The 17,415-nt window shown below is 42.0% G+C and overlaps 1 protein-coding gene across 1 annotated transcript in view; it reads left to right on the top strand.

Annotated features, from left to right (window-relative positions):
* LOC126336054 (glutamate receptor 1-like) overlaps positions 1–17,415 on the top strand; it is an 88,899-nt gene that overhangs the window by 26,179 nt on the left and 45,305 nt on the right. Inside the window, exons 4-5 of the mRNA XM_049999534.1 lie at positions 14,500–14,716; positions 17,102–17,313. Of these exons, the coding sequence (XP_049855491.1) occupies positions 14,500–14,716; positions 17,102–17,313 (429 nt within the window). The remainder of the gene's footprint in view (positions 1–14,499; positions 14,717–17,101; positions 17,314–17,415) is intronic.

Genomic DNA, 17,415 nt, shown 5'->3' with positions numbered 1-17,415 from the left:
CGTAAAATCAGATATTGCCACTTCATTAATCTCTATAAGCAGTAAACTACTTTATGGAGATGTGATTTACTCAGTTGACGGGAATAAGAAACAACGATTGTTTATAGGACGATCTTTACCACATTTATTATAAAGCATCGAATCGCCTTGGGAAACAAATAATGTCAAATATCATGTTAATGGAAAGGCGTCGTTCGTCTATTTACTCAGTTACTTAGTACTTTGTTTCTTACACTTGTTAATAGTCCTACATTACTACTGTTGAGTGACAATATTAGGTTTCAGTGCTGGACACTATTTTCTCGAAAAGCGCCTGTCTGCTTGATGGTTGGTGGCTGCAAAATAGTTTTCAGTTTTTCTCCTACAGCTTCCAATCTTGCCCAAACCTGACGCTGGGTAATTGAGTGTTGCTGTTAAATATCCTGAGATCATATTGGATATTGTTTTGAGCTATCTGTTATATCTAGATCTTCATTCATTTTGACTTCAACATTTCTTTTTCTGTGGGTCATTTCATGTGCCTAAGGAAGAGAGGTGAAGTGAGTTGGGAGTCTGAAGTTCACTCTTCACTCTGTGTATCTTGCCTTCCAACTCCACTAAATTATTTACAATAAGACGTGCGACTGACATAAGGGATTACATCAATAGATCTTAGCTATGTGAATGACGATTCAGTTCACAATGGAAGGGGAAAGGCCAGTTCACTAGCAAGTTACTGAGAAGTAATGTCAAAATGACATGTCTTCCATTTAAACTCGCTGCGAGAACGAAACTCGATACTAGTCAGCAAATGAAGAACTCCGGAGACGTCCTGTGGGATTTTATTGTTTTTACTTGCATGTACGTTGTCACTAACATGTCACTCTTCGTATAATTTGTTGTAATTAACCCTCTGTCCAAAAGGTGGGATGGAAAATTACCTGCCCGCCCTGTTTTCTTTAGTGTGCATGTGCTATGTAGCTCATGTTTTATGCCCATCTAGTGTTTCTACCTTTCACGCTCATGGAAGTGGAGGCGTCGCCTGCTCCTTGGTACGTACTATTTGGATCGGATTCCACTCGACTTTGTTGTTAATGTCCTTGACACCCACTTTGTAGGCAGAGGGTGACATGTCAATGAATGAGATATTAGTCGTAAAAGGCTTCTACCGATTATAGGAAGAAATTTTAAGATGCAAGTCAGGAGATATATTTCACACTGGTGCACTAGATAGAGACGTGAAGTTAAGAATATGTAATAACTACGTTCGTATTCGCTTGCGATCTAGTAATTCTTTATACACATTCCTGTTTGTAAAAGATTCTGGGAAGTCTTAGTACTTTAATAAAAGTATGTCCTGTAATATTCATTGTTACACTGAGGTGACAAAAATCATGCGATGCCTTCTAATAAGCTGTCGGACGCCTTTTTGGCCGGCGTTGTGCACCAGCTCAACGTGACATCGATTCAACAAGTCGTTGGAAGTCCCCTACCATCTCTATAGCAGTCCGTAATCGTGAAAGTGTTGACGTTGCTGGATTTTGTATACGAACTGATCTCTTGATTTTAACTCACAAATGATCGACGGAATTCGTGTCCACCAATCTGGGTGGCCATATCATTAGCTTGAACTGTGCAGAATGTTCTTAAAACCAATAGCGAACAATTGTGGACCGGTCTTATAGCGCATTGCAAGCCATAAAAATGTCATCGTTGTTTGGGAACATGAAGCACATGAAGGGCTGGAAGTGGTCTCCAAGTATTCTTCATATCCATTTCTACTGAATGATCGGTTCAGTTGGACTAGAGGACGGAGTCCATTCCATACAAAAACAGCCCATGCGATTATGGAGCCACCACCACCTTGGAAAGCATCTTATTAACAACTTGGGTCGATGGTTTCAAGAGATCTGCAACACACTCGAAACCTGCCATCGTCCCTCACCAACTGAAAGTGGGACTCATCTGACAAGGTCATGGTTTCCCTGTCGTCTCGCCCAGGAGAGGCAATGAAGGCTTTTTCGTGCAATTAGCAATGTCAATTGTATCGGTCGTCTTCTGCCACAGTCCAATAATACCAAATTTCGCCATACTGTCCTAACGGATACGTTCGTCGTACGTCCGACATTGATTTCTGCGGTTATTTCACGCAGTGTTGCTTTTCTGTTAGCACCGAAAACTACGAAAATGCCATTGTCCTCGGTCGTTAAGTGAGGGCCGTCGGTCATTGCGTTGTCCATAGTGAGAGATAATTCCTGAAATTTAGTAATCTCAGTACACTCTTGACACTGTGGATGGCGAAATACTGAATTCACAATACTGTCCCAAGCGGCTAGCTCGAACTACCATTCCGCGTTCAAAGTCTGTTAATTCCCGTCGTGCGGCCATACTCGCGTCTGTCATTTTTCCACATGAATCACCTGAGTGCAAATGATAGCTCTGACAATGCACTGCATTTTCATATCTAGTGTACATGGTACTATGGCCATTTTTACGTGTGAATATCGTTATCCCATGACTTTAGCATATATATGATATATTGCATTCAAAACCGGTTCCTAGTTGGACTGCGTTTTCTGTAACTAAGACTACTTTTTACTGAATCTCTTTGTTACATCCAGAATTTCCTAAATATAACTATAATTTAATGCCATACTTGTTTGAATTATTTTTAAAAAAAGTCTTTTAACTTTGGACATTAAATGAAAGTAGCTTTAAATGGAGAAATTTGTTTCGGGGATACATTTCAATCAAAAGCAATTAAATGTAGATTCAGATTAATAACAGACTTGTGTTGTCTAATTCAATACAATCATACAGTAAATGATAATTTTTAAGCAGCATGACAGAGCCATGTCAGCAGTATTAATTTTAAAAATTGAAATAAAAATGATCATATATTGAAAATAATGCAATTAGTAATATATGTTTAACGAAAGCAGCTTGAATCTTAATTAAAGATAAACATAACTATTTCTTATACATATGACCAATACTTTACAGCCTTGTTTTTGGTCACTGACTATCGCGTCCTACAAACATTAATAACCTTGAATCGATTAAATCCCCTACCCTGTTTCTCTATCTTTTCAGGTAATTGTGCTTCTTGAACTTCGTCCACTAATTGGTCGTATGCTTATTTTGCCATCACAATGTATTGATTTCCTTTTTGTGTGTTCGTCAATCTGTAAAACACTATTTTCCTATTTAAAATCAGTTTTTATTGAGATTCGTTTTTGACCATTACTTACTAGTGGTTACAGAGGTATTGAGCATAATCTAGTTTGAACTAGTAAGAACGCGTTGCAACTAAAATCGGATTTTCACTGACAAAACATTGTTTAACGTTCTTACCAAAAAACTCGAAAAGTACTGGACCTGTTGACTTCACATTTTTACAAGATACTCTAATGGGCTGTACATTTTTTATACATATAATACATAACTTACATAAGAAGGGGAATATTGGGCTACTAGGGCGTGAGGAACTTGACGAGTCCTGGGAACACCTCAAGATCATTAACAGTAACATGCAGTTCACCATGACGGCAGAAAGAGAAAATGCATTGCCATTCTCCGACGTCCTTGTCTACCGCAAACGAAATGAAGACGGCCACAGAATCTAAAGAAATCCCACCCACACCCATCTGTTCTAGCACGAAATCCTTACCCGGCACTGAATATCACTGTTTTATAAACATTGGTGCATCGGGCAAGAAAGATACCAGACGCTGATGACCTGCCACTTGAGCAGAGCAACCTACGCAAGGTCTTCAGGAGCAACGGGCATAGCGTTCCGAAAATAAACGAATTTATCTTAAGCAAGAATCATAATAAAACCACGGATGAGGAGAGGGGAAAAGAAACTTTCTTTTTTGCGGTTCTCTAGCTCCGTGTCGGGCTTGATAAGAGGCCTAATGAAAAAACACAATATTAAGTCGACGTTCCGGCCTCCGTGAAAATTTTGTCGATTACTGAGACCAGTTAAGGATGCAGCAGGTCTCATAACACATGAGGCCTACAAGATCCCTTGCGAGTCTAGCCAGTTTTAAGTCGGACGCCGAGTACGCACTGTTAACAACGCAGGAAGGGGAGTAAGAGGTTTCATCGCCTACACGAACCCGAGAAATGTAAACACGCTTTAGAAAACGTCGGGACTAGCGTTAACGGCTTCTGGGATTTTTTAATTAAAGAAATCATTGAAATAAAAATCACCGACTACAAGCTAAATAGATACGGTGGTCTGCAGCTCAACACAGTGTGGTACCCAGCGAACGCGCGCCTGAAGAGGTACATCGAACGCCGGGTCAACGTGTGCCCATACATGGCGATGCCGTCGGGGCCAGTGATGTCTCAGCAGGTAGCTAGAGTACATAAAGGACGTACGAACAGCCGACTGGCAGTTATACTACTTGAAGATGGCCAATGAGTGCTTGGCCGAAAGTGGGCATCTTGAATTTGCACACCCGATAGCCTGACTGGCTAATTTTAGTGGTAATTAACGCAGAATCCGCGCAATGCGTCTGACTTTTTATTAACAACTATTTCTCACAACAACGAACAGTACAAAAAACTTAAAAGCCTTTATGACTGTTTCTGACTACCCAAAATAAGAGAATTCAGTCTTCTTGGATTTTGTGAACATGCCCGAGGACACTGAGAAAAAATTGCAATCGGGGTAGTTTCTTTGGCAGAGGTAGGAATAACGCGATTTGTAAGGAAGTATCCAGATCCGTCTTATTTCAAAACTGAAGTTGTCATACAACTCCGTCACTTTACGTACAAGGTGTTCGGAAATTCTGTGTTCGGAAATTCTCGTTAGGACTTATAGACGGAATAACGTTTCGAATAGGAACCAATGTCCGGAAACATCCAGCGACGCTACAGAGGGTCAAAGTTATAGGCGCCGGTGCCTGTAAACATGCGGTCTATACAGGGTGGTGGTGGACGTTAAATGTATCAGTCTGAGTCAAGTGATTCTGTACCGGAAAGGCCAGAACCGCGCGACTGCCAGGGTCGCAGGTTCGAATTCTGCCCCGGGCATGGCTGTGTGTGGTGTCGCTATCTTAGTTAGGTTTAGGTAGTTCTAAGTTCTAGGGGACTGATGACCTCAGATGTTAAGTCGCATAGTCCTCAGGCCCATTTTTTATTTTATTTATTCATTTACTATTATTTTTTATTATTTTTTTGTTCCGGAAATAGTGTCATACCTCTGAGAGTGAAAACAGTACTGTTATTGAGATTGTACAGTAGGCAACTTTCAGAGCTGGCAGTATGGACCAAACAAAGGAAATATGTCCAGTAAACATCGGCTCTGAAATTCATACCTGGGGAGTTATGGGCATGTCTTCATCTTCGTTACTGTGACACACACCTTCTTTATTGAACAAGTGTTCATTACTCTTAAGGTACGCGTTTCAGAGTCCATGTTTTCTAGACATTTTTCTTTCTTTTGGTCCATGCTACCACCTGTCAAAGTTGCCTATCCTACAATCTGAGCAATAACAGTATTAGTACATGTATCACTGTCAGAGGTATCAGTGATTCGTTCGTTTCCGGTACAGGGACCTTTACATGAAACTGATACATTTTCCTTTCTCGATCATCGAAGAAAGCTTTTAACATCATCACGTAATCACCCTATATACAGGGCGCACATTAATAAAACCGACAATCTCCTGGGCAGATTCCTGATCGGAAATTGATGAAACAAGGCCTATGAACATGTATCCGGACATGCATCATTGCAATTTTGTTTGTAGTGGCTGGAGTTGGTGACGGTAATCGTACTGGTATAGCCGTGCTGCCTCTCGATCGCTTCAAATCAGGGAGGCAATACACAAACATCACCTCGGCTTCTTCCCGATATGTATATCGGACCTTTTTTCTGTTTACAGCACGCTACGTCAACCACATTGCCTACAACACTCAGGAAACACATGGCACGTTGTCAGAGAACTTTCATTCGAACGCGCCGTCTACCACGGCACCGATACATAAATGAACGCCTGTTCGTAGGACCTTTCTCCATCCATTCCGAGTCAGGAATACCTTGGTGCAGTTTGTCGGTTTTATTAATGTATACCCCTGTAAACATTCATTTACAGGCTCCTGCGGCTATAAATTTGACGCTATATTGCAGCGCTGAACGACGTTTCCAGACATGTTGTCCTATTCAAACTATTTTGTACTTACTTCCCTCTATAAGTCCTAGAAGTTTGTAACGGGAATGTCCGAACGCCATGTGTACTTGCTAATGAATATATTGCACTGGTTGTTAATTTTAAGACCCATGTGACACGACTCCCACACGGGAGTGAAATGATGTTTGAGGTATGCTGAGCACGGTTGATTAAAAATGTGCTTCCAAGTGTTCTGCCGAGTTGTTGTTTTCATTTTACGTGCAACTATCGGCTGCTATGGCGAAACTGTGCATAGAACACTTGGAAGGAAAGGCTCTAGAATCTGCGAAGCTGGAACGAATATACTTCTGTCGTTATGTAGAAGAGCCATTTGTGGTGTGGCCACAAGGTGTGAAACAGTTTCCAGAGATAATAGAACATATACCACTCCCCCCCCCCCCCCCCATGAATCATGGACCTTGCCGTTGGTGGGGAGGCTTGCGTGCCTCAGCGATACAGATAGCCGTACCTTAGGTGCAACCACAACGGAGGGGTATCTGTTGAGAGGCCAGACAAACGTGTGGTTCCTGAAGAGGGGCAGCAGCCTTTTCAGTAGTTGCAGGGGCAACAGTCTGGATGATTGACTGATCTGACCTTGTAACACTAACCAAAACGGCCTTGCTGTGCTGGTACTGCGTACGATTGAAAGCAAGGGGAAACTACAGCCGTAATGTTTCCCGAGAGCATGCAGCTCTACTGTATGGTTAAATGATGATGGCGTCCTCTTGGGTAAAATATTCCGGAGGTAAAATAGTCCCCCATTCGGATCGCCAGGCGGGGACTACTCAAGAGGACGTCGTTATGAGGCGAAATAAAACTGGCGTTCTACGGATCGGAACGTGGAATGTCAGATCCCTTAATCGGGCAAGTAGGTAGAAAATTTAAAAAGGGAAATGGATAGGTTAAAGTTAGATATAGTGGAAATTAGTAAAGTCCGGTGGCAGGAGGAACAAGACTTTTGGTCAGGCGAATACAGGGTTATAAATACAAAGTCAAATAGAGGTAATTCAGGAGTAGGTTTAATAATGAATAAAAAAATTGGAATCTACTACAAACAGCATAGTGAACGCATTATTGTGGCCAAGATAGACACGAAGCCCACGCCTACTACAGTAGTACAAGTTCATATGCCAACTACCTTTGCAGATGACGAAGAAATTGAAGATATGTATGATGAAATAAAAGAAATTATTCAGATAGTGAAGGGAGATGAAAATTTAATAGTCATGGGTGACTGGAATTCGGTAGTAAGAAAAGGGAGAGAAGGAAACGTAGTAGGTGAATATGGATTGGGAGTAAGAAATGAAAGAGGAAGCCGCCTGGTAGAATTTTGCACACAGCACAACTTAATCATAGCTAACACTTGGTTCAAAAATCATAAAAGAAGGTTGTATACTTGGAATAAGCCTGGACATACTGACAGGCTTCAGATAGATTATATAATGGTAAGACAGACATACAGGAACCAGGTTTTAAATTGTAAGACATTTCCAGGGGCAGATGTGGACTCTGAGCACAATCTATTGGTTATGAACTGTAGATTAAAACTGAAGAAACTGCAAAAAGGTGGGAATTTAAGGAGACGGGACCTAGATAAACTGACTAAACCAGAAGTTGTAGAGAGTTTCATGGAGAAAATAAGGGAACGATTGACAGGAAGGGGGGAAAGAAATATAGTAGAAGAAGAATGGGTAGCTTTGAGGGATGAAGTAGTGAAGGCAGCAGAGGCTCAAGTAGGTAAAAAGACGATGGCTAGTAGAAATCCTTGGGTAACAGACCAAATATTGAATTTAATTGATGAAAGGAGAAAATTTAAAAATGGAATAAATGAAGCAGGCAAAAACGCATACAAACGTCTCAAAAATGAGATCGAAAGGAAGTGAATAATGGCTAAGTAGGGATGGCTAGAGGACAAATGTAAGGATGTAGAGGCTTATCTCACGAGGGGTAAGATAGATACTGCCTACAGGTAAATTAAAGAGGCCTTTGGAGATAAGAGAACCACTTGTATGAACATCAAGAGCTCAGATGGAAACCCAGTTCTAAGCAAAGAAGGGAAAGCAGAAAGGTGGAAGGAGTATATAGAGAGTCTATACAAGGGCGATGTACTTGAGGACAATATTATGGAAATGGAAGAGGATGTAGATGAAGATGAAATGGGACATACGATACTGCGTGAAGAGTTTGACAAAGCACTGAAAGACCTGAGTCGAAACAAGGCCCCGGGAGTAGATACATTCCATTAGAACTACTGGCTGTCTTGGGAGAGCCAGTCCTGACAAAACTCTACCATCTGGTGAGCAAGATGTATGACACAGGCGAAATACCCTCAGACTTCAAGAAGAATATAATAATTCCAATCCCAAAGAAAGCAGGTGTTGACAGGTGTGAAAATTACCGAACTATCAGTTTAATATGCCATAGCTGCAAAATACTAACACGAATTCCTTACAGACGAATGGAAAAACTAGTAGAAGCCGACCTCGCGGAAGATCAGTTCGGGTTCCGTAGAAATGTTGGAACACGTGAGGCAATACTGACCGTACGACTTATCTTGGAAGCTAGATTAACAAAAGGCAAACCTACGTTTCTAGCATTTGTAGACTTAGAGAAAGCTTTTGACAATGTTGACTGGAATAATCTCTTTCAAATTCTGAACGTGGCAGGGGTAAAATACAGGGAGCGAAAAGCTATTTACAATGTGTACGGAAACCAGACGGCATTTATAAGAATAGAGGGGCATGAAAGGGCAGCAGTGGTTGGGAAGGGAGTGAGATAGGGTTGTAGCCTCTACACGATGTTATTCAATCTGTATATTGAGTAAGCAGTGAAGGAAACAAAAGAAAAATTCGGAGTAGGTATTAAAATACATGGAGAAGAAATAAAAACTTTGAGGTTCGCCGATGACATTGTAGTTCTGTCACAGACAGCAAAGGATTTGGAAGAGCAGTTAAACGGAATGGATAACGTCTTGAAAGGAAAATATCAGATGAATATCAACAAAAGCAAAACGAGGATAATGGAATGTAGTCGAATTAAGTGGGGAGATGGTGAGAGTTTTAGATTAGGAAATGAGACACTTAAAGTAGTAAAGGAGTTTTGCTTTATTGAGGAGCAAAATAACTGATGATGGTCGAAGTAGAGAGGATATAAAATGTAGACTGGCAATGGCACCGAAAGATTTTCTGAAGACGAGAAATTTGTTAACATCGAGTACAGATTTAAGTGTCAGGAAGTCATTTCTGAAAGTATCTGTATGGAGTGTAGCCATGTATGGAAGTGAAACATGGACGATAAATAGTTTGGACAAGAAGAGAATAGAAGCTTTCGAAATGTGGTGCTATAGAAGAATGCTTAAGATTAGATGGGTAGATCACATAACTAATGAGGAGATATTGAATAGGATTGGGGAGAAAAGAAGTTTATGGCACATCTTGAATAGAAGATGGGATCGATTGGTAGGACATGTTCTGAGGCATCAAGGGATCACCAGTTTATTATTGGAGGGCAGCGTGGAGGGTAAAAATCGTAGGGGGAGACCAAGAGATGAGTACACCAATCAGATTTAGAACGATGTGTGTTGCAGTAGGTACTGGGAGATGAAAGAGCTTGCACAGGATAGAGTAGCATGGAGAGGTGCATCAAACCAGTCTCAGGACTGAAAACCACAGCAACAACAACAACCTAAATTCTGTTCATCGTAATATAAAATTCATTGTCGAACTTGAGAAAAGGGACCAACTACCATTCCTCGACGTGTTAATTACGAGAAGAACGAATGGATCCCCGTGTGACAGTGTTCATAGAAGATCTCCACGTCTCAAACCATTACCGTCAGACTCTGCTCAATAGAACTAAATCACTTTCAGGCAAGGAGAGCCCCACAGAAGAATTATAACACCTACAAATAGTATTCCATAGGAATGGCTATTCTGATCATCAAACTGAAGTGGCGTTGCAATCGGAGTCAAGAATGGCTTAGAAAGAGGTTGAGACTGAGACCTGAGAAGACAGTCCAAGAAAGGACAGGTAATTTATTTCAGTTTCTATAGTAATGTGTCACATCACCAACAACTTTAATCTTGGCACAATTAATTACTCTAAACTTTAACCCACATGGAAACAGACTCTGATTCATTTATTTTACGACGATTCCTTTTCCAAAGAAACAACGTCGGTGTAGACATATAATAAGATGAACCACGATCTCTGTTATACACACCACATATCTGAAATGTACGATAAGCAATAACTTCTCGAATACCTTAAGCCAGCCCAGTATCCTGAAAGATCGATAGACTCTTACTTAAATCTGGAATACAGTGTGTTTTACTCTCTTCAACGAATATAAAAGAATATATTTTTAATGTTAGGGGCCATCCAGGTCTTACCACAGTGACGACGACCACGTGCATAAATGGTCGGAAAGTTGGTATTTTGTGACACGTCGCGGTCAACAAACCTAAAGAATTTCATGCAAATTTATTTCAGCCCCAGTGGTCTACGAACTTTGAATGAAATATATTTTGGTACAGGCGTGGCTGTGAAATACATTCACTGACAAGCTTGTGCATGATGTGGTTTGGCTGAAAATTTGCGGGATGTATCGCCTGTCCAAAGGTATTAGGGACGTTTGACCTGGAAATGGGTTCGGAGTTGCCTCTAGTAAGGCTGGTGGTTGAAGAAAGTCATAAATAATGCGTCCAAAATCCTTTTTTTTCTTAAGTCAGTCTTCTCACAGGTGTGATGCGTCTTGCACAATTCCTCTTGTGTGCCAGCTTCTTCATCGAAGTGTAGCACGTACTTCTAACGATCCCGATTGTATATTGGATATATGACCTATCTCTTCCACAAAGCTTTTTTGTCAGTAAAGTCGCCTTTGGGTACCGTGGTATATATTCCTTGAGGTCTTAACACATGTCCTAGCATCGTGTCCGTTTTTGTCATCAAGGTTCCTCACATATTGCTTTCCTCGCTAATTCTGCAGGAAACCTCCTCGTATCTTAATACAGCGAAAGTAGTTGTTTGTAGAAATTATAATTCTAGTCTATTGTGATTTAGTTATTTCTAGTAGCTCATATAATGGACAGTCAATTGAAAATGAGACAGATGGAGAAAAATTATGTAAACTTGTGTACATAGTTCCGCATCGTCAGCGCGTACACAGCTTTCCCACTTGAGCGCGCCCCGCTGAGCACAACAGCGCTGGCGTAGCGCTCATGCATCTCCGCACTATGAGATGGCGCTGTCTTAGAGACGGACCAAATTCTGCTTCCGTCGATCCGCGTATCAATATGTAACGCAGCCAATGAGATTGCTGCTAACGTAGAACCTTTTCTCCTCGCGTATGACACTCTCACAGTGATACCTGAACGCTCGAGGTATTATAACGAAGTGTGTAGACCTATTATTAGTCAGTCTGCATTTGTCTGCATTAGTCTGTAGTCAAGTTTCAGTCTGGGCCTAATAAGATTATCATATTCCTGTACATAGCCACGAAGAGAAATGTATAGACACTTTGTCAAGTAAGACAGATACGTGAGAGTAAGATTAACGTACCAAGACCAAAGGAACTTCAGATTGTCCATTGTAAATAGCATCTAGAATCAAGTTAAGTACGGTTTATGACTGTCATTATTTTAATAAATGTGTGTGAAAATTAATCAAGTTCAGTTTAAAGTTGGTCACCGTCAATCTGCTACTCTAAGCGTGCAAATGGCATTTCTATAGTCTGACCAAACGGCAGAAGATAAACACGCCACGATAAGACCACAAGACATATTGCTGACACTCACCTACTTCGCTAGAGCGACCAGTCATATAATCTGATGGTATGTGTGCCGAAGGTCTTACAGTACGCACAATACCACAAAATTGTTTATTATTACGAAAGTAATCGCCATAACTGTTAAATGGTTTATCCACTGTGAGGCACTATAGAAACATGCTTCCGGTTGCTTATTCAGCCAGATCTTACCAACACGTGCACCTCCTCGTTGAAAGCAAATCGACGGCCATGACAGTCTGTTTCATTGCTCCAAATGTGTGGAAATCATAGCGTAGTCGGAAGAACCACCATAATGACCTTCTTTGTCTGCAACGTCGTGCTGCTTACTGAGTTTCTGGAATGCGGCACCAGATTTAACGCCGAGTGGTAGGTGGATACTTAGAAACTGTAGTGCGCTATCAAGTCCAAACGCCTAGAAATGTTCACAGACGGCATCATTCTGTTGCAGAATAATGCCCGCCCACATGTTGCCGAGATTGTTTCCTCTGTGCTGTATATCTTTCTCTCTCCCCTTGTGATTTCCTCCTTTTCTTGAGTCGTGAAGAAAGACATTCAGTCATGGACTGTGCGGCTGATCCCGGTGGATGTTCGAGTCCTCCCTCGAGTTTGGGTGTGTGTGTTTGTCCTTAGTGTAGAGTCTCTTTTTATTTCTTTCTTGTTATTCTTATTATTTGTGAGGCATGGAGAGCTGGGCTACATGGGTTCTTCCCTTGGCTCAGAGGATGAGGTACCATAAAACATCCCTTACTCCAAGAGTTATTTATTGACAAACATTTCCTTGACAACAGTGCATTCAGCGGACTTGAACCGGTTTACTGTACTCGCTTGGTTCAGTGCTTCCGTAGCAACACGACGTAGTGGCCTCGGTGCTGGCGGCGGCGGGAGATGCTAACGTAGACAGCAAGGAATGCCCCAGAAACAGCAGCTGACGACGGCCGCACGTGGCGAGCGCTGCTTACGCGGCAAGACTGTGTGCTGGCGAGTGTACTTGCCTGCAATTCCGGGCGGCTGGTCGACCACTGCTATGTCGAAAGTTGCCCCGTGCTAGAAGCGAACCCGTGTTCTCAGATTCGGCGGTTCTGGGTGGCGTCCATTGAACTGGAGTTCTTCCCAATTCATGGGTGACTTTACTGGTTCGGCCGCATCCCTTCGTCCGAACCAGTCACCCGGCTTATTCACTATACGTCTCCCTCTGTTGCTATAGGTGAGACTTCGACTTTAATGACTTCACTCGGAACGAAGACTCGACTTCTGTGATATAGTGGCGAAGGGACGACATCTTCTTCTTTCTTCGTAAGTCGTGGTAACTAGACGCTGCTATCAGGTTCGATGCTGTCCTACGATCTCCCTAGCTGCCGCTTCTTCTTCATGCGTATCGTCGGGAGTACATCAGCACGCCCAGCGAACGTCACGAGGCTTCCGGAACATGACAAGCGTACTCCATAAGTTGACCAGCACTACCAGTTAGACTTCGAGCAGACTTCCAACAGACTTAAGAAGAAGCTGCAAACTTCGAGAGGGAGCTGCCTCTTTCCGGGGTATTTATTTCGTGTTCCTGCTGACGGCTTGACGTGTGTAGCCCAGTGACTGACCTCTATACTTCGATGCTAGAAGGTTCCCTCGTGTATAGTACACGTGACTTATGCTGGCTCCGGATCCGTCTGCCCTGCTTTCCAGCGGGGCGGGCAATGTCCTCCGGATGCCGCCCCCAGTAGACTGCTGACTGATTGGTTCGGTTCGCATACTCGATCGGACGATTACCTCTCCGCGGTCCTGCTCCTCTTCCGTGTATCTGCTAGCGTGCTTGAGTCCCTGTAACTTCCTTCACCAAGTCTTTACTTAATTTTATAACTAATATTTACACATACGATCACTACACCTATTACATTACGATAATGTAGGCTAAGTAATGTGTGTGAGCTTAGGGACTGATGACCTTAGCAATTAAGTCCGATAAGATTTCTCACACAGTTGAACATTTTTTTAAAAAACTTGTCTCCTCTTTCAGTACTAAATGGTTAATATCTCAAACTACAAATGAGATAGATTTAGACAAATGTATTGTGTATTACAGTTGTTACATAACATCAGACGATATTTCTGTTTCATCATAAGGATTATTAATGCAAGTCATTAATTATTATTGAAAACGAGGAAATTCAAACTACACCCATCTCACTGAAAACAACCTTCTTCCTTCCATAACCTATGGTGCTAGTATTCATTTGGTACCTTGTACAAGTATATATATAATATTTCACACATATTTTTGAGAAAGACTTTCAAGACAGACGAATTGCTCTTCAGATGAGGAGGTGCAAGTCCGGGTGCGACCGTAGTTCGACAGGCAACCTCAAACACTTTTTATCTTGTCTCACATTGGGGTAAACGTATTGGCAAACTTGGCGATTTCTTTTGAAAAACTAAAAAGATCATTTACTTTTTTCCACCTGTGTCGTTTTTATTTCACTACCCTTCGTACATATCTTGGTATTTCTCCGGTTATCGTTTGAATGTAACCTATACCTCTCACCGTTGACCAATTTTCAGGTAAAGACGATGGGCCAGCAGGCGGTCGGTACTCGACGGTGGAGGACTGCTTCTTCCGTTCTTTGGGCCTGCTGGTGCTGCAGACGCCGGACGTGGAGCGGCGCCACACACGTGTCGTGGGCCCCACGCGCCACGTGCTGTCCTGGCTGCTGCTCGCCTACCTGCTCGTCACCGTAAGCTACGGCAGCGGACTCTCTTCCATCCTCACCATACCCAGGTAATAAAGAGGTTCATTATCAGCTGATTAAGCTCACGAGAAGAACGTCGGCATTAAAACGGGTTGTGGTTGAACACAATTTCGAGCATTCGAAAGGCAAATTTACTATCCTCGTCACACAGGGTGAAACAGCTAACAAGGGGAGGCCACGACGTTTGTAACGCGGATTTATTGCAGACTTCTCACACTCGTAGTACTCCATGAGGACAACAAAACGTGTAAGTACTAGCGCGTACTGCTCAAGCGTTATTGAGAAAATCGCAAGATAATTTCGGTCCTCAAATATATACATGAGTTTCCAGAATGAGATTTTCACTCTGCAGCGGAGTTTGCGCTGATGTGAAACTTCCTGGCAGATTAAAACTGTGTGCCGGAGCGAGACTCGAACTAGGGACCTTTGCCTTTCGCGGGCAAGTGCTCTACCAAGTTGTGACTAAGCTATGTCTCCGCAATATCCTTACTTTCAGGAGTGCTAGTTCTGCAAGGTTCGCAGGAGAGCTTCTGTAAAATTTGGAAGGTAGGAGACGAGGTACTGGCAGAAGTAAAGCTGTGAGGACGGGGCGTGAGTCGTGCTTGGGTAGCTCAGTTGATAGCTGGCACGGTAGCTCAGCGTGTTCGGTCAGAGAGCTGGTTGGCCTCTGGAATAAAAAAAAACTGAGTGATAGGATCAACAACGAACTTGAACGGATGTCATACGACGTTCGCAACGACCAAACACAAGGATAAAAAAAATTAAAGTTGGTAGAGCACTTGCCCGCGAAAGGCAAAGGTCCCGAGTTACAGTCTCTTTCCGGCACACAGTTTTAATCTGCCAGGAAGTTTCATATACCTGCTTCTTGCCATTTGTACCATGAAGCAGCAGCAGAGGAGTGGTTAGCCTTCGATCCCCGTAATCGCTGGATCAAGTCCCAGCCGTCAGTTTTTTACATTCAGCACAGTAATTTTCTTTACTATTTATATTACAATTGTTATAATGGGAAAAATATTAGTAACTGGATGAACTTTTATTAAATTTACTATGTTATTTGGCAGTCTACAAATTTTTACTATCACAAAGACTATAATATTCATCTTTGTCGACTAGTAAACGACCGAAAGGACAAAGCGGTACGGAAAATGTATGCTTGTCCGTGATTTGAGAAATCCCTTTTACCTGGAAGGAGCCCGAAATGACTTGTTAACTCCAAGTTTTGGCCGGCGCAGATGGCTTTCGAAAGATGTACAATTAATCGTCGCTTTCGACATTACGAGTACAAGTTTCAGAATGGTATTTTTCGTAAGAACGTGGAAAGCATAAAATTAAACGGCACCAGCTGCATTGAATAAATGCTATGTTTCCGCATACGCAAGGTCTTTTGAGGTTTTCCGTGGAAAAAGAAAACTCGTAAACATTTTCAGAAACCCCTCTTTCAGCCGATAATTAGGAAGCAAACCATGCATAACGCTGTATTTCCTTAAATATCGGCGCTGATAATTGGTCGTGCAGTATCGAGTGTATTTCACTAGCGTCTTCACGAGAAGTAATTTCTCGTTCTCTTTCGATTAAATACGAACAATTTTGAAGACACGGACAAGCATACATTTTCAGTATCACTTTATGCGTTTGGTAGTTTACTAAAAGATTGTTATGAATATTATATTATTTGTGACAGTATAAATTTGTAGAGTGCCAAATAACATTGTAAATTTAATAAAAGTTCATCCTATTACATATATTTTCCCATTATATCAACTGTAATATAACTAGGAAAGAAAATGACTGTGTAGAAAAAAAAAGAATGTGACGAACGGGACGCGATCCACCGATTACGCGGCTTGAACGCCAACCACCTTTTTTTTTTTTTATTCCACAGAAACAGTAACAAAAATAGCTAGAATGAAATGACATAAACAAGGTGACAAATAACTGGAGTCATAAATTACACTACTCGGCTGCTGTCGCTTCATGGTAAAAATGACAACACACAGTTATATATTTGAGGAGCGATATTATCTTACTAATTTCTGAATAACGCTTGAGAAGTACACGCTACTGCTTACACATTTCGTTGTCCTCATGGAGTGCACGAGTGTCGAAGTTTCCAGTAAATTCGCGTTCCAAATGTCGTTATCTGCTCTTGTAAGACAGACCATCCCGAAAACATGCAAGGTCAGAGCGGCTTTTGTTTGCTTTTATCAGTTATTGCAGAATCCTTCGAAGAGGGTTTCAGCCACATAATATATGTGGAACTTGATCAAATGCCAACAGATACGAACACGGCAGCCAACATTACTGCCTTCACAAGAAGTGTTGACACATAGTGTCATTGTAGTAATACAGTTGATGCCTTAAATTTCCGAAAGTTACTGTTTAATACAGCAGTTTTAATTTTTATATTTATCTAGATACGAGCCTCCCATAGACACCGTGGTCGACTTGCATGGCAGTGGGCTGAAGTGGGCAGGAATGGACATTGCGTACCTCAAGTCTCTCAGAGGTCGCACAGATCAGATCGCCTTGGACCTGATCGACCGCTTCCGGGTGCTCACACCAGACACCCTGCGTTCTCGGATCACCACTCGAGACTTGGCTTTTGCCGTAGAGCGGCTTCCAGGAGGTATGATCTGCGAATGATATTTTTCAGGTATAGTCTTCATTAAATTTTAAAAAAGTAGGGATATATTCCATATTTTGTGAATCGTGGTCATAAACTACCCCT

Source organism: Schistocerca gregaria, chromosome 2, assembly GCF_023897955.1.
Source record: "Schistocerca gregaria isolate iqSchGreg1 chromosome 2, iqSchGreg1.2, whole genome shotgun sequence".
Taxonomy (NCBI): Eukaryota; Metazoa; Arthropoda; class Insecta; order Orthoptera; family Acrididae; genus Schistocerca; species Schistocerca gregaria.
Note: the sequence above shows the minus strand (reverse complement) of the source record. Positions and strands in the feature narration are given on the sequence as shown.